The sequence below is a fragment of the Pygocentrus nattereri genome, chromosome 18 (genome assembly GCF_015220715.1).
Source record: "Pygocentrus nattereri isolate fPygNat1 chromosome 18, fPygNat1.pri, whole genome shotgun sequence".
NCBI classification, from domain to species: domain Eukaryota; kingdom Metazoa; phylum Chordata; class Actinopteri; order Characiformes; family Serrasalmidae; genus Pygocentrus; species Pygocentrus nattereri.
In genome coordinates, this window is record NC_051228.1 from 24631135 (window position 1) to 24648833 (window position 17699).

General features: G+C 38.9%; 1 protein-coding gene across 1 annotated transcript; it reads left to right on the forward strand.

Moving 5' to 3' along the window:
• The first annotated feature begins 85 nt into the window (after positions 1-85).
• nln (neurolysin (metallopeptidase M3 family)) lies at positions 86-17020 on the forward strand. The gene is made up of 13 exons (XM_017725498.2): positions 86-225; positions 2617-2873; positions 4222-4370; positions 7755-7859; positions 8030-8132; positions 8247-8407; positions 9487-9622; positions 9949-10315; positions 11807-12008; positions 12487-12673; positions 13693-13821; positions 14603-14739; positions 16688-17020. The coding sequence occupies exons 1-13, from the start codon at positions 86-88 to the stop codon at positions 16838-16840; spliced, it is 2226 nt and encodes a 741-aa protein (XP_017580987.2). The 3' UTR covers positions 16841-17020.
• The last annotated feature ends 679 nt before the right edge of the window (positions 17021-17699 follow it).

Consider the following 17699-nt stretch of genomic DNA (forward strand, 5'->3'; position numbering starts at 1 on the left):
GTCAGAAATTTATGAGGATGAACTTTAGAAACATCGTTATTCGATTTTTGATCTAGATGCTTTAATAAACACGGACGCTGCGTAGATGCTAAAAAAGCTTCGAATCATTTGGCCATCTGAGTCGGTTCGACTGATTCATTGTAAAGAACCGGCTCAAAAGAACAATTCAGTCCCGAGTGCGGTGTGTTCCCTCAGCATGTCTGTGGTCCGAGCCGGTTTGTACAGGTATTGTAAACTGTGGTTTAGTGTAGGATAGTCATAGAGCAGCGTTTACCACCTTTAATCTACATACATCGTGCAATTGTGCGTTGTAGTGCTCTAACACACCCGATTCACCCCCGGAATGACTTGATCATTAGCTGGTTAGCTAAGTAAAGCGTTTTGAGAGCGGGCAAAGCTCTAAAAATGACCAGTGTGGACTCCACGGGCCGGACTGCCTCAGTTTATCCAGTCCTGATGTCCACCTGCACAACACAGACAGTCCACTTCTTCTCATTAGTTTAAATTTGATGTTTTAACGATACAGCAGCTAAACACGAAACGACGCTGTAAATCCTCCACTGGACTGGAGGCTGGAAACAGTGATTCTCCTGTCATTGATGTAACCTACAACGCAGAGGCCCATAAGGTGACATGGTTATTTTTCAGTAAGGTGTGGCCACGAATCAGTATATTGAGGCCACCAGTTTAGGTGTTTCGCAATAATACAGGGTGTCTAAAAAGCAAGAAAACACCCATAGAAGATGAACATATGGTGATCATTTTCAGACACAAGCTCTGGAGGAAGGGGGAAACTTCTTAGGCCATGTCACCAACATGGGACATTTCCTGATTTCTATAATGGATCACTGTCTGCCAAACTGTTTTCATTTTATATGGGTGTCTCCTTACTTACCAGACATCCTGTATATTAATCTGTGGCCTGAGTATAGTAGTTTATAGCCTCAGCACAGTAAATTGTGACCTCCTATAGTGATTTATACCAAGTGACAGATGGGATAGGCTCCAGCACCCCTGTGCAGAAGAAGATAACTGGCTGTGTGTGTGTGTGTGTGTGTGTGTGAGTATAGTCATTTGTATATTAAATATATTCATTTGTGGTTTCAATACAGTAAACTGTAGTATCAGTATAGGAATTTGTGGCCTCAGTATTAAATTGTAGCCTCAACATATTAATTTGTGGCCTCAATATATCAATTTATGTTCACACCTTATTAAAAAATGAATCACCATATCACCTGGGGGGTGATCTGTAAAAGACACGACTGAGTGTTCCTCCTCTGATTATTTAATAATCTGTTTACACAATCAAAAACAGCACACTGAAAATCTCATGAGATTTTATCCATAATCAACAGCCTATGTTTTATTTTCTTTCTGAAATTGAATAAAATTGTTTCCCTTTTTAAAAGGGAATCCCACTAGTTTTTCAAAATGTCTTCATAATTTACTGGTTAACATTTTAACATTCATTCATGGTTTGATCTGAAATGCTCCACTCAGTAGAAACGTACCAAGTCAGAATAGTGATGGTCATAGTAACCAGGAGTGTGATGCAAAGTTCCAGAAACTTGGTACATAAAATGGTTATGAATATACTGCCTGGTGTCTGAGACAGTTTTTAATCCGTTCATGGGAAAGGTGTGTGCAGGGATTTGTAAAGCAAAATAGCCCCCAAAGAGAACTTATTTCATCAGCTGTACCACTATTGTATTATTATGAACATTAAAAACAGAGAAGACTCTTGAAGGTTCACTTGTGATTTTGGACAGTAAATAAAATGGCTTTATTTATGTTGCAGACATGGCGACAAACCACTCTGAATGAGTTTGTGTAGGTCTTAACTGCTACATTATGCAGACAATTTGAAAAAGTGCTGGAAAAACCCTTTAAGCATCCTATCTAATGTAAAGGCTGTTATTTTTTACTGTAAAACAACCACAGTATTAAAGCAATACATATCACAACCTACTATAATCAAACCTGCTCTCCATACAAAGCATACAAGCCAGAAGAACTTGAGATTAAATACTATTCATCATGAATTTCTTTTGGCTGCCTTCAATTGCTTTTCCACCTTAATTGTACCAAAATAATAAGTGTGCAGCAGTTTGGCTTTTATGAATAGACTTGTACCTGCATTAAATCTGTGAATGAGAGGCTAGACAGATCGGAAGCTGTGAATAAGAAGCCCGCTTCAGCCCAGTGAAATAAAATCTTGATAATCTAATAGTCATGTGGGGGTCATGGTAAGCTTTGGAAGGAGGTATCATGTTCCCGTCACCGTGCTTTCACAGTCAGGGAGGTGGTCAGCTGTGAGGAGCTCAGCTTTCTCCCCTTATGATTTTACTATCTGTTTGTCTAAGGCTTAAAATATCTGAAGATGTTTCTTCAGTCCTCTGAAGACTGGATTAAACAGGTTTGCCTACTTAGAGGCAGGGCTGATAACAGGGTCACACTGCAGCGTTTGGAGGTGTATGGTGTTTCAGTTCTTTAGTCCAGTCAGTCTCAGGGTCAGAGTGGACCTCAAACCTTTGACTTATATGCTCAGACATCTATGATTCTGAACAGAATCTTTTGACATTACTTGCTTTGGTCTTTGTTCTCCCCTCAAAGGGTTTTTCACTGTAGCCCGAGGCTCAGGATGACCCTGCTGAATGGACTGGAGGTTTCTGCCAGGAACTGTTCAAACTCTGCTGACAACCGGAGAGATCTGAGATGGGATCTGAGCCCAGAGCAGATCAGGCACAGGACAGACAGGCTGATCCAGCAGATAAAGCAAGCCTACGACTCTGTTGGGGCTGTGGACATTGGGAAGGTGTGCATCGAAAACACGTTGCAGATTTTGGCAGATGCTAAACTGGATTATGCTGGTGAGTCAGTACAGATTGGCAGACACTGGATGGTAGTGCTGCATGATATGGACAAAATGTACTAGTATTGTGATTTTGCTGGTACATGTTACGATTGTGATGCGCCTTTGCAAGCATTCAGTATTAGGGATATACCGATATTGATATTGTAAGCTGATACCGATATCTGGCATTTTATTCTTGTACAAATCTTCTGATAAAATATATAAACGCTTACTGTCATATGCAAACGGTTTGGCACATCCTCCATACTTCAACACATTTTATTGCTTAGTTTCTATTTATTTGCTGAATTTAACATATTGGAGGGAAAAAAACACAAAATGTGTCCTGTGCGAAAGTTAGGGCACATGGGGTGCATGTGCTGTTGCCAGTCCCTCTGTTAAGTCTGAAATACTAATGTAAAAGCCAGTCATTAGGTTGGATTAACATCATTTAAATTTTATATAATGTAGGTTAAACTAGGTGCAGACTTGCCTTTAGGAAGTTTGAGAACTTTCTTGGTGGGCCGATCTTGTGAGGGGTGGTCTTTTTTTCCAACCCCAACATATGTAGCCTATATATACACAGATATTCAATAGGCCATCTTAACAGCAGCGACATGGTTGGTCTTACTACCTCTAGTAGGACTAGAATGGGATGAGCATTACACTTATGACATTTGTTTGGGTTTATGTACCTAAAACTAATTCAACTAATTCAACTATTTAGTTTTTCAGCCTCTCATTATTCCTTAGAATTAAACAGGCTGTTATTGTTTCTGTGCTTTTAGACTAATGCATGTAAACAATCCCTGTTCTGATTGGCTGCCTTTTATTGTGTCCAAAACCCTGCTTATAACTTCAGTGTGAGTGGGTGGAGCTGAACTGCTGTAGGCTGAATGGGTGAATGTATCGCTGCTGCCAGAACAAAACCTTGTATCTCCATTTTTGTAATTTTTTAATTTTTTTGAGATAATTTGAAATGTCTGGTTCCATTGACTTACATTAAAAGTAAAGTGGGTTTTTTCCTGTAAAGTTGCCATTTTATGTTTTAACTGTTTACTCACGACATCTTTTATACAAAAAAAAGTGAGGAAAACTACATTTCCAAGATGTGGATCTTTTCATAAAAGCTGTGAATTTTTAAGCAGATGCCAAATGTACATGGTTATCAAAATGATTAAAAATACCCATGAAATGATTAATTATGGTTGCATTTTGTATTGTGATCTATCAATAAAATCAGTAATTGTCCCATCCTTATCATCAAGCCCCACTGCTCCAAATGGTTCAATGGTTGTAAATTCTTCAAAATTCTAATTACTTCCCCTTTATTGACTGTGTTATTGTGAATGATGTGCCCACAGCTTCTCGACATGTGCTGGATTTCCCTCAGTATGTGTCCCCTTGCAAAGAGGTGCGATCTGCAAGCACTGAGGCTGACAAGCGTCTCTCTGAGTTTGACGTGGAGATGAGTATGAGAGTGGACGTGTTCCAGAGGCTTATAGCCCTGAAGGTAATGCCATACACGGTGCTGAGATGAGATAATGATCTCTCCAGGGTGTTCACTGCCCTTTTAATTGCCTTGTTGTGAACGATCCAGTTATGTCACTGGGGTATGTTTGAGATCAACTTGGAGATGACTTTTGAGCTCATAGCTCCACAAGACAGAGCAGTGACCACTGCATAGTGTTCACACAAATGTCCATTATATTTCATACAGCCCTCTTTGGGCCAGTGATTGATTTTGAAGAATCTAAAGGGGAATTCATCAGATTTTTTTTAAATCACTGCAAAATTCAATCATTGAGATGTAAGCAAAATCATTCAGAGTAATTTATTGTGAAATTAATCGTTCTAGAGAAACTTACCTCGACAGAATTGTTCACAGCGGTGATGATAAGAACCATATGTCTGAAGTGTTTAAGGTCTCTGAAAGCTACATCACAGAAGCTTGTTACTCTCAATGATTACAGATACACTGTCTGATGCCTGAAACAGTGATTGCTTTTACATGCACTCAGTAATTCGATCATAATCGGATTTCTGCATTTATCTGATCATTTAAATGGTCATGTAAACAGCATACTACAATTTCTTAGATTGGAATAAGGTCTAGAAATCCGATTAAGAAATCCGATGAACAGGGCTGGATTTTAGAGCAGTGATCAGATTTACTCTTGATTTCCTTCAGATTTCTCAGCAAGTGGAAAAACAGACTGCGCTACCTGAAATAAGCAAAAAACGATGTCGCAGCAGAACACTTTCAGAGCGACGCTGAAAACCACTACATGCTTGGCAAAATGAATGATTGAAATATTCTTCATCTTCTTGTTGACGTATGTTCATTTTTCAGGTAAAGTGGCACGATGTTTAAAAATAAAAGCTGCGGCATGAATTTTGAGTTCTACATTACATTAAAAATGACTTCTTCTGTGAGATTATTGGCCGGTTGAGCAGAAATCTGATTACTGCTTGACTCATGTAGACCTGGAGTTTCACATAATCTGATTACTCAAATCCATGTAAATGTGTTGATCGGATTACTGACAAAGTAATCAATAAACACACCCTTTGATTTACAACAGTTTTGAGATACAGTTTTGACTGACAGTAAATGTATTTTTAAAATACATTAATGGTGGAGTGGTACACACGGGCATTTTAAAGAAAACAGAAAAAAAAACTTAATTTTTGCCCAGCAGACCAACCTAAAAGAGGCATTTTCACTTACTGAGTCAGTGTGTGAGCCAGCCACATTTTAATCTAGCTGACGTGAGCTAGCAAGCAGTGTACTAAGGACAGTTGTAGAGACGAGAGAAATGTCAGACGCAGTTGTGTCGTTCCATATGGGTGTGCAGCGTTGCTTGAAATATGGTTGTTATAACTTTAATAACTTAAATGAATGGGTCCTAGAACTGTCACATTTGTAGCTATATAGTTACTATATAGTAATGTATAGTTAATGTATTTATTTTTAGCATTGTATTGAATGCATGTTCATTGCTTAACCAGCCACATTTTAGCGAAGGTGAGTATGTATTTGCTGTATAGCCTCCATGCTGTCAACGGCGTTTATCAGTAGTTGCTGAGACGACTGCAAATTGAGCTGTTTCATGTGGGCATGCGGCCTTGCTTGAAGTATCATAGTAATTGTTGATTGGTCGGGGAAGTATCTGTGCTGGGTGGCCACATAATGTGTGTCTTTGCTTGAGTGTGAATTGTAGGGTAACAGTTAAGCTGAATGCTATGTTTACGTGGCAGTGGATGGACTACAGCAAACAGAATACTTTATTGTTTTTAGTGGCTCAACGACTGAAAATTCTACAACTGCAAGCGGGAACATTCGTCACGCAGCAATCAGTGAAACACTCTGTTGTGAATTTTTACCAGAGCCAAGTTATGAGGAGCCTGGCCTCTTCTTATTTCTTCCGTTATATTAAAAACATTACTGCAAAACACCAGAGGGCACCTACAAACGAGTCCTCAATAAGTGGGGCTGAATAGAGGAAAATGGCTAAAAACGAAAAGTTAAAATAGTTTCTAACTACTTGCCCAGAACTTTCATTGAATTTTAGAAAGTAGAAGAATGTATTTTCACTAAAAAGCAAAGAAAACTTACCTGTGTGTTTCCTTTTTTCTACAGCAAACAGGTATTGGGCAGCAGGATATTAGTGTTACTCACAGGCTGTCTACACTCACTGATGTCATAAACATGGGGCGCTGCTATAAATTAAACTAAGAAGTGCTCAAAAATAAAACAACAGTGTTAAAATGTTTGATGCTGTTCTGTGTTCATTGAATGAATATATTCTTTTATATTCAACTTGTTTAAGTGTTTGTAAATTAGGATTTTGCTCAAATGCTCAAGCTTAACACATTTGGACTTGCTTGGGAACGCCCTCTATTGTCTGAGAAACCCACAAGACATTACAGAGTGGTAATTCTCCTTTCTAGACGTTCTCTGTTTTTACCAACTTTTGCCATCACCCACAAAAAATGACAAAAAGTTTTTAATATGAATTCCTGCATATTAACTGAAACTGACAGTCTGCTATATGTGTTAAAACATTTAAATAGAAACCGTTGGAGTTTGTGTTTTGCAGAATTCTGTGTTGTCAGGCTGACCAGTCAGATCTATGTTTCTATTACGATACTGCTGTAGTTTAGTCACTCTGTTTTTAACGCTTGGAGAGCAGAGGCAGTGCCATAAACTCCTTTCGCCACCATTTGTCAGCATTTTCATCTTAAGCAGCCTATGGTGGTCCAGCAATACCACCATAGGCTTACCACTATTTTATCATTACTAACTTTACATATAGAAACTCAGAAGATACGGTGTGGTCACTGGTTATTGGATAGTAAATAAAATGGGTATATTTTGCATTCTTCGTGACCCCTGGTTCCTGTCACTATCCCTGTAAAGAAATCAGATTCAGTAAGTTTCTCTACAACAAGCCATTTCATATAAACACGCTCTAAATGATTTTGTTTGCATCTCAGTGAGTTATGAGTATATTAGAAATCTGTGTAATTTCTATTTAACTACATTTCATGGCAGAAGAAGTGTTTATAACAATTATTATTATCTTTGCAAACCTGTTGCTGTTTTATAATCGGTCAAGCCCAACGGCACTAGATCAAATCTCTGAACCACACAATCTCTTATGAGTGTATGTATTAAGACATGTCTGCCGTTTGCCTGTGCTTGGGCGTTCAGGTCCTCTGAGAGGAGACTGTGCTCTCTAGAGTATTTACTGCCCTTTTAATTGAGTTGTTATGTGCGGTCTAGCTAATATCACTGAGGCTTGGAAGTAGTAGAAGGTTTCCACTTTATTCTCTGTCCCTGCAGTAAGCATAACTTAAAACAGTTTTGTGGGTACTTGTTCTGTATTCCTAGGAAAGACAGTCCAGTGCTTTATTACCTGAGTCGAAGAGGTTAATAGAGAGATTAATCAGTGTCGGGAAACGGAACGGACTGCATCTGTCTTCACAAATACAAGATGTAAGTTTATAGATGTGGACAAAGTTATGATCCATTTATTGTTTTGATGAACACTAAATGTATTTTGGTGATATTACCATGCTGTAACATGTTTCAATACATAAAAGTGGCTCTTTTTAAATATATTATTCTTTGTTTATTGCTTTGTTTTTTTGTTTTTCATTATGTAGGAGATCAAAAAACTCTCCAAGCAAATTAGTGAACTTTCCATTGATTTCAACCAGAACATGAACGAAGAAAATACTGTTCTGATATTCTCTCCAGAGGAGTTAGGTAAACAGGTCTATACAGTACGTTGATCCTGCCAGTCTGTGATTTGGGTAATGAATACAGAACACACTGTCAGAAAGTAAAATCTGTACATCTGACTGTATTTTTGTCCTGAAGGTGGTCTTGCGGAGAGCTATACAAATGGTCTGGAAAGGACAGAGGATGGATGCTACAAAGTTACCCTGGCATATCCCCACTATTTCCCTCTGATGAAGAGATGTCATGTTCCAGAGACCAGAAGAAAGATGGAGACCACCTTCCACAGCAGGTGTAAAGAGGTGTGAGGTGTAAATGGAGTTGTATTGTTCTTGCATATTGAAGTCAACTGTTGGCCGTTGTCAGTCATGATATGATCGTAGCGTGTCATCTAGCTTCATATTTGGTCAAGGTGTCTAATCTAATTTTGCATTTAATCCGTGTCTAATGTGACTTGTACATGGTTAGTTTCAAATGTAACTTGATATTTGGATATATTGTCTGTTCTAACTATCTATGTGGTCACAGTTTAATCTAACTTGGTATTTAATAATAGCCTTTGGTCTAATTGGATATGTGGCTAGTGTCTATTCTAACTTGATACTTGGTCACAGTGTTTAATCTAACTTTGAATTTCATTAATGTTTAATTTCACTTTTGTTTTTGGTCAGTATCTAATCTAACTTGATATTTAGTCGTAGTGGGTAATCTTACTTGATATTTGGTCATAGTGTCTAATCTAACTTGATATTTGATTATAGTGTCTAATCTCACTTGATATTTGATATTAATGTCTAATCTCACTTGATATTTTGTCAAAGTGTCTAACTTGATATTTGACCACAGTGTCTTATCTCACTTGATATTTAATTATAGTGTCTAATCTCACTTGGTATTTGGTCACAGTATCTAAAGCCAGAGAGGCCAGGTTGAGATGGTTTGGACATGTGTTGAGGAGGAATAGTGGATATATTGGTCAAAGAATGTTGGAGATGGAGCTGCCGGGTAGAAGGAAAGAGGTAGACCTCAGAGAAGGTTTATGGATGTAGTGAAGGTGGACATGGAGACATGGTTCGTGTAAAAGTAAAGTAGGCAATGGATAGGGCCAGATGGAGGCAGATGATCCGCTGTGGCGACCCCTAAAGGGAGCAGCCGAAAGAAGAAGATGTATCTAATTGGATATAGTATTTGGTTATAGTGTCCAACTTGATATTTGATCATAGTGTCTAATCTCTCTTGATATTTAGTCACATATGTCTAATCTTTCTTGGTCTAACGTGATAAACACAAACCTATGAAGTGAATGAGCCACAGAACTAGTTTCTAGACTTCTGAACTTTGGTACAGATGATATCACAAAAGCTGTCCTTTTATTTTGCAGGTGAACACAGAAATACTTGAAAGGCTAATTGAGTTGCGGGCGAAGGTGGCTAAGCTTCTCGGCTTTAGCAGCCACGCTGACTTTGTGCTGGAGATAAATATGGCCAAGAACTCCAAAAATGTAGCTCAGTTCCTTGGTAGGTGTTCACCCATCACATCTCTTGTGCAACCAATGTCTCATGTGGTTTATTTAAACCTGAATCAATTCAGAGTTGATATATTAGGGGAAGAAGTCAAAGAGCACACTCTCTTCCTTCAGATAATAGTAGATGTGTTTTTCTTCTTCATTTAAATGCAGTAACAATCCTTCCATAGGTTGCAACTATTGGTGTCATGTTATAATATGTCCCTTCAGTGCATATGTTACATAAGCTAGCACAGAACCTTACAGCACATATAAACAGCAGATCATAAACTGGGAAAACATACAAAATACCCTGCTAATTATTTTTGCCTCTGCCAGATGAGTTCTATAAGAAGTTGAAGCCAGTGGGTGTGAAGGAGAGGCAGTACCTGTTGTCCCTCAAGCAGGCTGAGTGTCAGAAGCGAGGGCTGGGCTTTGATGGTCAGCTGCACGCGTGGGACATGCCCTATTATATGAACCAGGTGGAGCAGGTGAAGTTTGCAGTGGATAAGGACAAGCTCCTGGAGTACTTCCCTCTGGAGGTGGTGATCCAGGGTCTGCTGGGAATCTACCAGGACCTTCTTGGGCTCCGCTTCAAGCAGGTCCAAAATCCACATGTATGGCACGAGAGCGTGAAGCTCTATACTGTCCTCGACTCTACAACAGGGGAGGAAATAGGACAGTTTTATCTGGACTTACATCCCAGGTAGACAGTTCCCAGATAAATCCCAGATAAGCAATTTTTCAGTTTTCTTTGATCATATTCCTAATTTTTTTTTTCTTTCAAACTTTGATGGATGCTTAACATAACACTCAATTTTACAACTCCAATTCCAATGAAGTTGGGATGTTGTGTAAAACATAAATAAAAACAGAATATGATGATTGGCAAATCCTTTTCAACCTATTCAGTTGAATACACTACAAAGACAAGATATTTAATGTTCAAATAGATAAACTTTATTGTTTTTTGCAAATATTCACTCATTTTGAATTTGATGCCTGCAACACGTTCCAAAGAAGTTGCCTTCACAGATGTGCAAGTTACTAACACACCCCCGTACCATCAGAGATACTTCGCACTGATAACAATCCGGACAGTCCTTTTCCTCTTTGGCCCGGAGGACACAATGTCCATGATTTCCAAAAACAATATGAAATGTGGCGTAAAACAATAATATATGAAAAATCTAGTTATAGAGGAATAGTATAATGTGTCATATAAAAGACAGTATGTGAAAATAACTACCTGGCTAGCTAGATAGTGAAGTCCTTCAATTCTACTGTCATGCTTTTTACTGTAATGATTGAACAACTAGACTCTTTGACCCTGTTGTGTATCAAAGTAGCAACTGTTTAAAGTTCAAGCTATTGCTGTTCATTGCAACTTAAAAAACCGAAAGTCTTGGGTCCAGTCCCATTTCTTATTTTTACCCCTACCCTTTGTTTTGAACTGAGGTACAAGTAGTAGTAATTGAAATCTTCCCTACAAAATGGGACAACCCTCAAATAAAAAGAACATTACTTCATTAACAGGCTACTAGCAGTGCTCTGTAAGTGACCCTGCCAGTCTGCAGTGCTGGGCTTTAAATTTAGGGCATCATATGCCTTTAAAGAACACTTCTTTATTATCGCTTACCCCTAATTCTTAGGTGATGCGATGCTGAAGCCCACATTAAATGGAGCAGCAGTTATATTCTGGTGCTTCAGTCAACAGTACTGCTGGATTTTTTTACTAGTGAATATTTATGCTTGTTATGAAGAAAATGACCATAATAGATTAAAAAGACATTAAACTAAGATAATGCAGTAGTTATTGTAATTTTTAACACATAATTCTCACATTTGAGGGTTTCTTTGGACATTTGCACAGCCATCTTGCCGTTTTTTTTTTCTTTTTTTCTCATAACACTCCGTTTGGAGTGTGCCTCTGAAAATCCTCAGTTTATAGGTCCATTAGCCCATACACTTTACCCTAAACCTTTATCTCAACAAAAATCGGCAAACTCTTACATGGAAAGCTAAGGGCTAATTTGTAAGGGCAAGGGGTGAATTGGGATTGGGCCATAATAATTTTATCTAAAATATCTGTGCATTTCCAATATGGACAAATGTTTAGATTGAATCTTTATGGCTCAGTAGCCAGTGACCCATTAAATTAACTAGGTTTACATTTGCTGTCCATTGTATTCTTTAGGGAAGGAAAGTATGGCCATGCTGCATGCTTTGGACTCCAGCCAGGCTGTTTTGGGCCTGATGGGACACGTCGGATCCCAGTTGCGGCCATGGTGGCCAACTTCACCAAACCAACACGCACCTGGCCCTCTCTACTGCAGCACCATGAGGTGGAGACCTTCTTCCATGAATTTGGCCACGTCATGCATGAATTGTGCTCCAAGGTGCGTTCAATACCTGTGTTAAATAATTAGTTCTGACCACAGAGTCTAATCTGAAGCAGTCTACTCGTCTTGTTATAGCTGATTGCAGCACATATACCTGTATCATCCCACAGATCAGTGGTTGCTAAGTTGCTTTATTCTAAACTGCTCTGAGCTACTTGTTTTAGCAGGCGAATTTGCCAGTATTAAAACATACTTGAACTGTACTTTTTCTGGACTTCTATTGTGCAAAACTGTTGTATTAAGGCATTAAAACTCTTGAAATTGTGTTTCATCAAAAAGTTCATCATGACTATGATGATGCATGGTACTTGCTTATGCCTGTGACCAAACCACACCTTTGCAATAACACACAACCTTGAGAGTTATATTGCTTAAATCATCATTTCCATTCACTGTGGAAGGCTTAGCCCTTTTTTCATGCTCTGTTTAAATAACTCTCCTCATGCTCTGTATGTTGTCTATCCATATTGTGCAGACTCGCTATGCAGAGTTCAGCGGCACTCTGGTGGAGATGGATTTTGTGGAGGTACCGTCTCAGATGCTAGAGAACTGGGTGTGGGAGAAAGAGCCTCTCAGGAAGATGTCCCGCCATTACAAGGACGGCAGTCCCATCCCCGATGACCTGCTGAACAAACTTATCGCGTCCAAAGTGGCCAACACCGGTCTGCTCTCAACATCCACATTTATGCTTGAGCTGTAGGCAGTGTTACCATCCTTCAGGCTGCTGTTTAACTGAGTAATTTGGACTATTATTTACAGAGTTTTTAATCATCAGCCTTCCACAAAGTTTCGTACTAACTACGGCGATATGTACTCGCCCCCTATGGCGTAGATTTACCTCTTTGATGTTTTGAGATTGTACACTGTCACATATGCAGAATATAGATCAGTGGTTTCCAAGCTGGACTTCAGGGCCCTCAGACAGTCCACATTTTTTGCAGCACATTGTAATGAAAGAATCAAGCATCTGAGGGCCCTGAGGACTGTGTTGGGAACTGCTGATGTAGACAGAAAGTTTGAGAATATTTATAGAAAGAAGTTGTAGATTATTAATGGGAGATTTTTTTATGGACAGCCAAATTTTCTATGAATATTTCTGTAGTGAGGGACTAAGTGTGATCTCAACAAATCTTTGAAGTAAATGACACAGAGCCATCCAAGACAGAATCTGTGGAGAGTTTCACTAAACTGACAATAGGTTTTGTCAAATCTTACATCTGTCCAGCATAACAAAATCAGATAGATGGCTAGATGGCTAGATAGATAGATGGCTAGATATATAGATGGCTAGATAGATGGCTAGATAGATAGATGGCTAGATAGATGGCTAGATAGATAGATAGATAGATAGATAGATAGATAGATAGATAGATAGATAGATAGATAGATAGATAGATCAATCAATCATGCATGTCACATCCAGTGAATGAAACAAATGACTATACACTGTAAACAATAACATATGAAAATAGTTGTATTTCAATGAGTGCATAAACAAATGTCATTGCAAGATATATACATATGAAATTGTTGGGTTTCTTTATCTTCTGGGACATGAACATGAATTATGACATTTTTATACTTGTTTTCTCTACAAACTAAACTTGCCTGTATGATTTGATGGTCCTCTATTTGTTGATTTAGTGTAAATGGTAAGAGATATTTTGCTGTATTTTTCCAGGTCTGATGAACCTCAGGCAGATTGTTCTCAGTAAAGTGGACCAAGTGCTCCACACGAAGGCCTCTGCTGACACTGCGGCTGAGTTTGCCAAGCTCTGCAAGGAAATCCTAGGCATCCCGGCCACACCAGGTAATAAAGTAGTAATAACTAAGTAGTGGCTGTTTGGCCACCTAGCTGATAGTGTTGACAGGGTGTAACCTCTAATATGGGACAAATGAAAGGCTTAGTATGACAAATCAAGGAGCTGAATATTAATGTTTGTGTTATTTTTGTAAACTGGCAATAAAAGTTATTTTACAGACTGTAATCACGCATTAGAAAATCACTATGAGCTTAGGACTGCAGACACTCTTTATGGATAAAAGCCTAATCTGTATTGTAGTAATCATTAAACACTGCCCTGGAAATATTTGAAATAAACCTTAATAACAAAACAGTATAAATACTAAAATATAAATGGCTGCTGAGTGGCAGAACTCTCTAAGCTTTTGTCCCAGTCACTAGGAGAATTAAAATCCCAGTGATAGTGTGGAAAAAAAAACTTGTTAAGTATCTGCAAAAATATGACCAACATAGGTATAACTGTAGATTGTCAATATTGGCTAATGTTATTGATTAATAAACAGGATACTCTTACCTAAAGTCATTCAAAGGCTTGTTTTTGTGTGTATTTTTCATCATGCTATAGACTCTGTAGAGTGTTATATCCCCTGAAATATCCTCTGAGATTGGAAGTATTATACAAAGCTGCATTCACTGTACAGTGTGATGTGATCTGATGAAATAATAAGTCAAAGGATATCAGATTACAGACTGGAATGTCGTATCCTTTACCCATAGTGTGACACAAGCTTTATTATAGAGCAGTGATGAATGTAAATGACTGGGCCTTTGCCTTTTTTCTCCACAGGGACAAACATGATGGCTAGTTTTAGTCATCTGGCCGGAGGATATGATGGTCAGTACTACAGCTACCTTTGGAGTGAAGTCTACTCAATGGACATCTTCTTTAGCCGCTTCAAGAAGGAAGGAATCATGAACCCGAAGGTGTTTCTCTAGTTTTGCTAAGCTGCTAGTGGGGTTTCTGTTTGAGAAGGAAATCTCATCTATACTGGAATATTATACTGACAATATGGTGACAGGCCCAGCTAATCCAGGCTACAGTAAGCACACAGTTGATTTCCCCCACTGAGCTCTGCCTATTTGGCAGTTTGACAGAAACCTTCATATTGCATGAGCTTAAAGGGGAATTCCACATATTTCCTAAAATTCCTGCATAATTCAATAATTCAGATGTATATATATATATATATATATATATAAGCACTGCTCAAAAAAATAAAGGGAACACTCAAATAACACATCCTAGATCTGAATGAATAAAATATTCTCATTGAATACTTTGTTCTGTACAAAGTTGAATGTGCTGACAACAAAATCACACAAAAATCTTCAATGGAAATCAAATTTATTAACCAATGGAGGCCTGGATTTGGAGTCACACACAAAATTAAAGTGGAAAAACACACTACAGGCTGATCCAACTTTGATGTAATGTCCTTAATGACATTACCTAATGTCAGTCAGGCTACCTCTGGCGAGCACATGGAGAGCTGTGCAGCCCTCCAAAGAAATGCCACCCCACACCATTCCTGACACACTGCCAAACCGGTCATGCTGAAGGATGTTGCAGGCAGCAGATCGCTCTCCACGGCGTCTCCAGACTTTGTCACGTCTGTCAAATGTGCTCAGCGTGAACCTGCTTTCATCTGTGAAGAGCACAAGGCGCCAGTGGCGAATTTGCCAATCCTGGTGTTCTCTGGCAAATGCCAAGCGTCCTGCACGGTGTTGGGCTGTGAGCACAACCCCCATCTGTGGACGTCGGGCCCTCATACCATCCTCATGGAGTCGGTTTCTAACCGTTTGTGCAGACACATGCACATTTGTGGCCTGCTGGAGGTCATTTTGCAGGGCTCTGGCAGTGCTCCTCCTGTTCCTCCTTGCACAAAGGCGCAGGTAGCGGTCCTGCTGCTGGGTTGTTGCCCTCCTAGGCCTCCTCCACATCTCCTGGTGTACTGGCCTGTCTCCTGGTAGCGCCTCCAGCCTCTGGACACTACGCTGACAGACACAGCAAACCTTCTTGCCACAGCTCGCATTGATGTGCCATCCTGGACGAGCTGCAGTACCTGTGCCACTTATGTGGGTTGTAGAGTCTGTCTCATGCTCACCACTAACATTCAAAATTGACCAAAACATCAGCCAGAAAGCAGAAAGGTACTGAGAAGTGGTCTGTGGTCCCAACCTGCAGAACCACTCCTTTATTGAGTGTGTCTTGCTAATTGCTAATAATATCCACCTGTTGTCTATTCCATTTGCACAACAGCATGTTAAATTGATTGTCAATCAGTGCTGCTTCCTAAGTGGACAGTTTGATTTCATAGACGTTTGATTTACTTGGAGTGTGTGTGTGTGTGTGTTTATTTATATATGTATTTATTTATTTATGTAAAGTGGTTTAATGTGAAATGCTCCATTCTATACAAATGTCCAAAAGCCTTTAATGCCGCAAAAAGCTCCCTCACAGAAAGTTATTAAAATTGCTTACAAATATGCTGCCTGATGCCTGAGACACTGCTATATGATGGTTTTGAGAGAAAATTTTGGCCTCAAGCTTATTATTTAAAATTTGGAGAGGCAGAGGCATTTAACACGATAGTACTGTTATGAACATTACATAAAACATATCATTTCAAAAGGCAAGTAGGTTCATCAGATATTTTGAGCTCCTATCACCACCACAGTAAGTAAATCCAAGTCAAGAATTTCTCTACAATTAGTCATTTCACATCAAAGCCTGAATGACTTTAAATCTCAACCACTGTGTTATGCAGTATGTTTTGAAATCAGTGGATTTCTTCCTTAGGGCAGATCAGAAGGCACATATGTTTCTGCACCAGCTACAGGAATGTTGAGATCTGTTTACCTTTGCCTGCAGGTGGGTAAGGAGTACAGAAGGGTGATTCTGGAGGCTGGGGGCTCAGTGGATGGGATGGAGATGCTGAAAACATTTTTGGGCCGTGAGCCACGCCAGGAAGCTTTCTTTCGGTCTAAAGGACTGGACCTCATTGAAAATGGATACAATTATTGACTTATATAACCATATTACTGTATTATTGAGAATGTGTTGTGTGCTATTGCACTCAAAATATACCACAGTCTGTTGCATACTCTTCCAGTGACTTTTATTTTAAAGTCATATTTATGCACTTTGGTGTAAATCCCTGATCCCTGTTCTATTAGTCAAAATATAAAGATTTTTTACATCATATTTATTGCATCATTCATTAGAGATTAAGCTATAGTTGTAATTGTGTTTTAATCGATTTCTTGCTAGTGAAGACATATAAGGAAAGCATTTTGAGCTGAGGAGTATAGATAGCAAACCTTATTGCCCTGGAAAAGATTAATATAAAATGATAATTATACCTTTAAAATAGAATATAGGTGAGACAGGTTAAAGAAAAAACAAGCACTAAGGTTATTTGCTAGGTGGGTTGTGAAATTATATCTATAGGTTCCATATAATTCAAGCTCACTACAGGCCCTATAGATGCTCAAAATAGACACGGCTCCAATGGCTTGTTTTTGGTGATGACCATTTCAGATCCAAAAAATTTATCTTATGTTATATTTTCGCCATATCAGAATCAGAAGAACACTAGGTTGTGTTTGTGTAGCTGCTCTATCTATGTATAAAAGATTGAGGCAGTCTCTGTAAATAAAGGCAAGTTACTGCTTTGAAAATTTTGAAGCAACTATGCAAAAGCAAGGTCCACCATTATAGTAATGCCTTCTTTGGACACTAGATAGAGACAAAACCCTCAAATCCATCAGAGCATGTGTTACTTGTGAGCCAGTGTTGCTTTCAGCTAAACTAAATCAAAACCACCACATAGGAGGAAACGCGTTGGTGGTCTGCTGGTTCATGGTCTCACCTGCAAGATCCA

Excerpts from the sequence above, each read along its gene's own strand:
- nln (XM_017725498.2), top strand. The coding sequence starts at position 86 with ATGCTAAAAAAGCTTCGAATCATTTGGCCATCTGAGTCGGTTCGACTG. Across the intron at positions 4,371-7,754 it reads AGAGGCTTATAGCCCTGAAG|GAAAGACAGTCCAGTGCTTT; the intron begins GTAATGCCATAC and ends CTGTATTCCTAG. Across the intron at positions 8,408-9,486 it reads TCCACAGCAGGTGTAAAGAG|GTGAACACAGAAATACTTGA; the intron begins GTGTGAGGTGTA and ends TTTATTTTGCAG.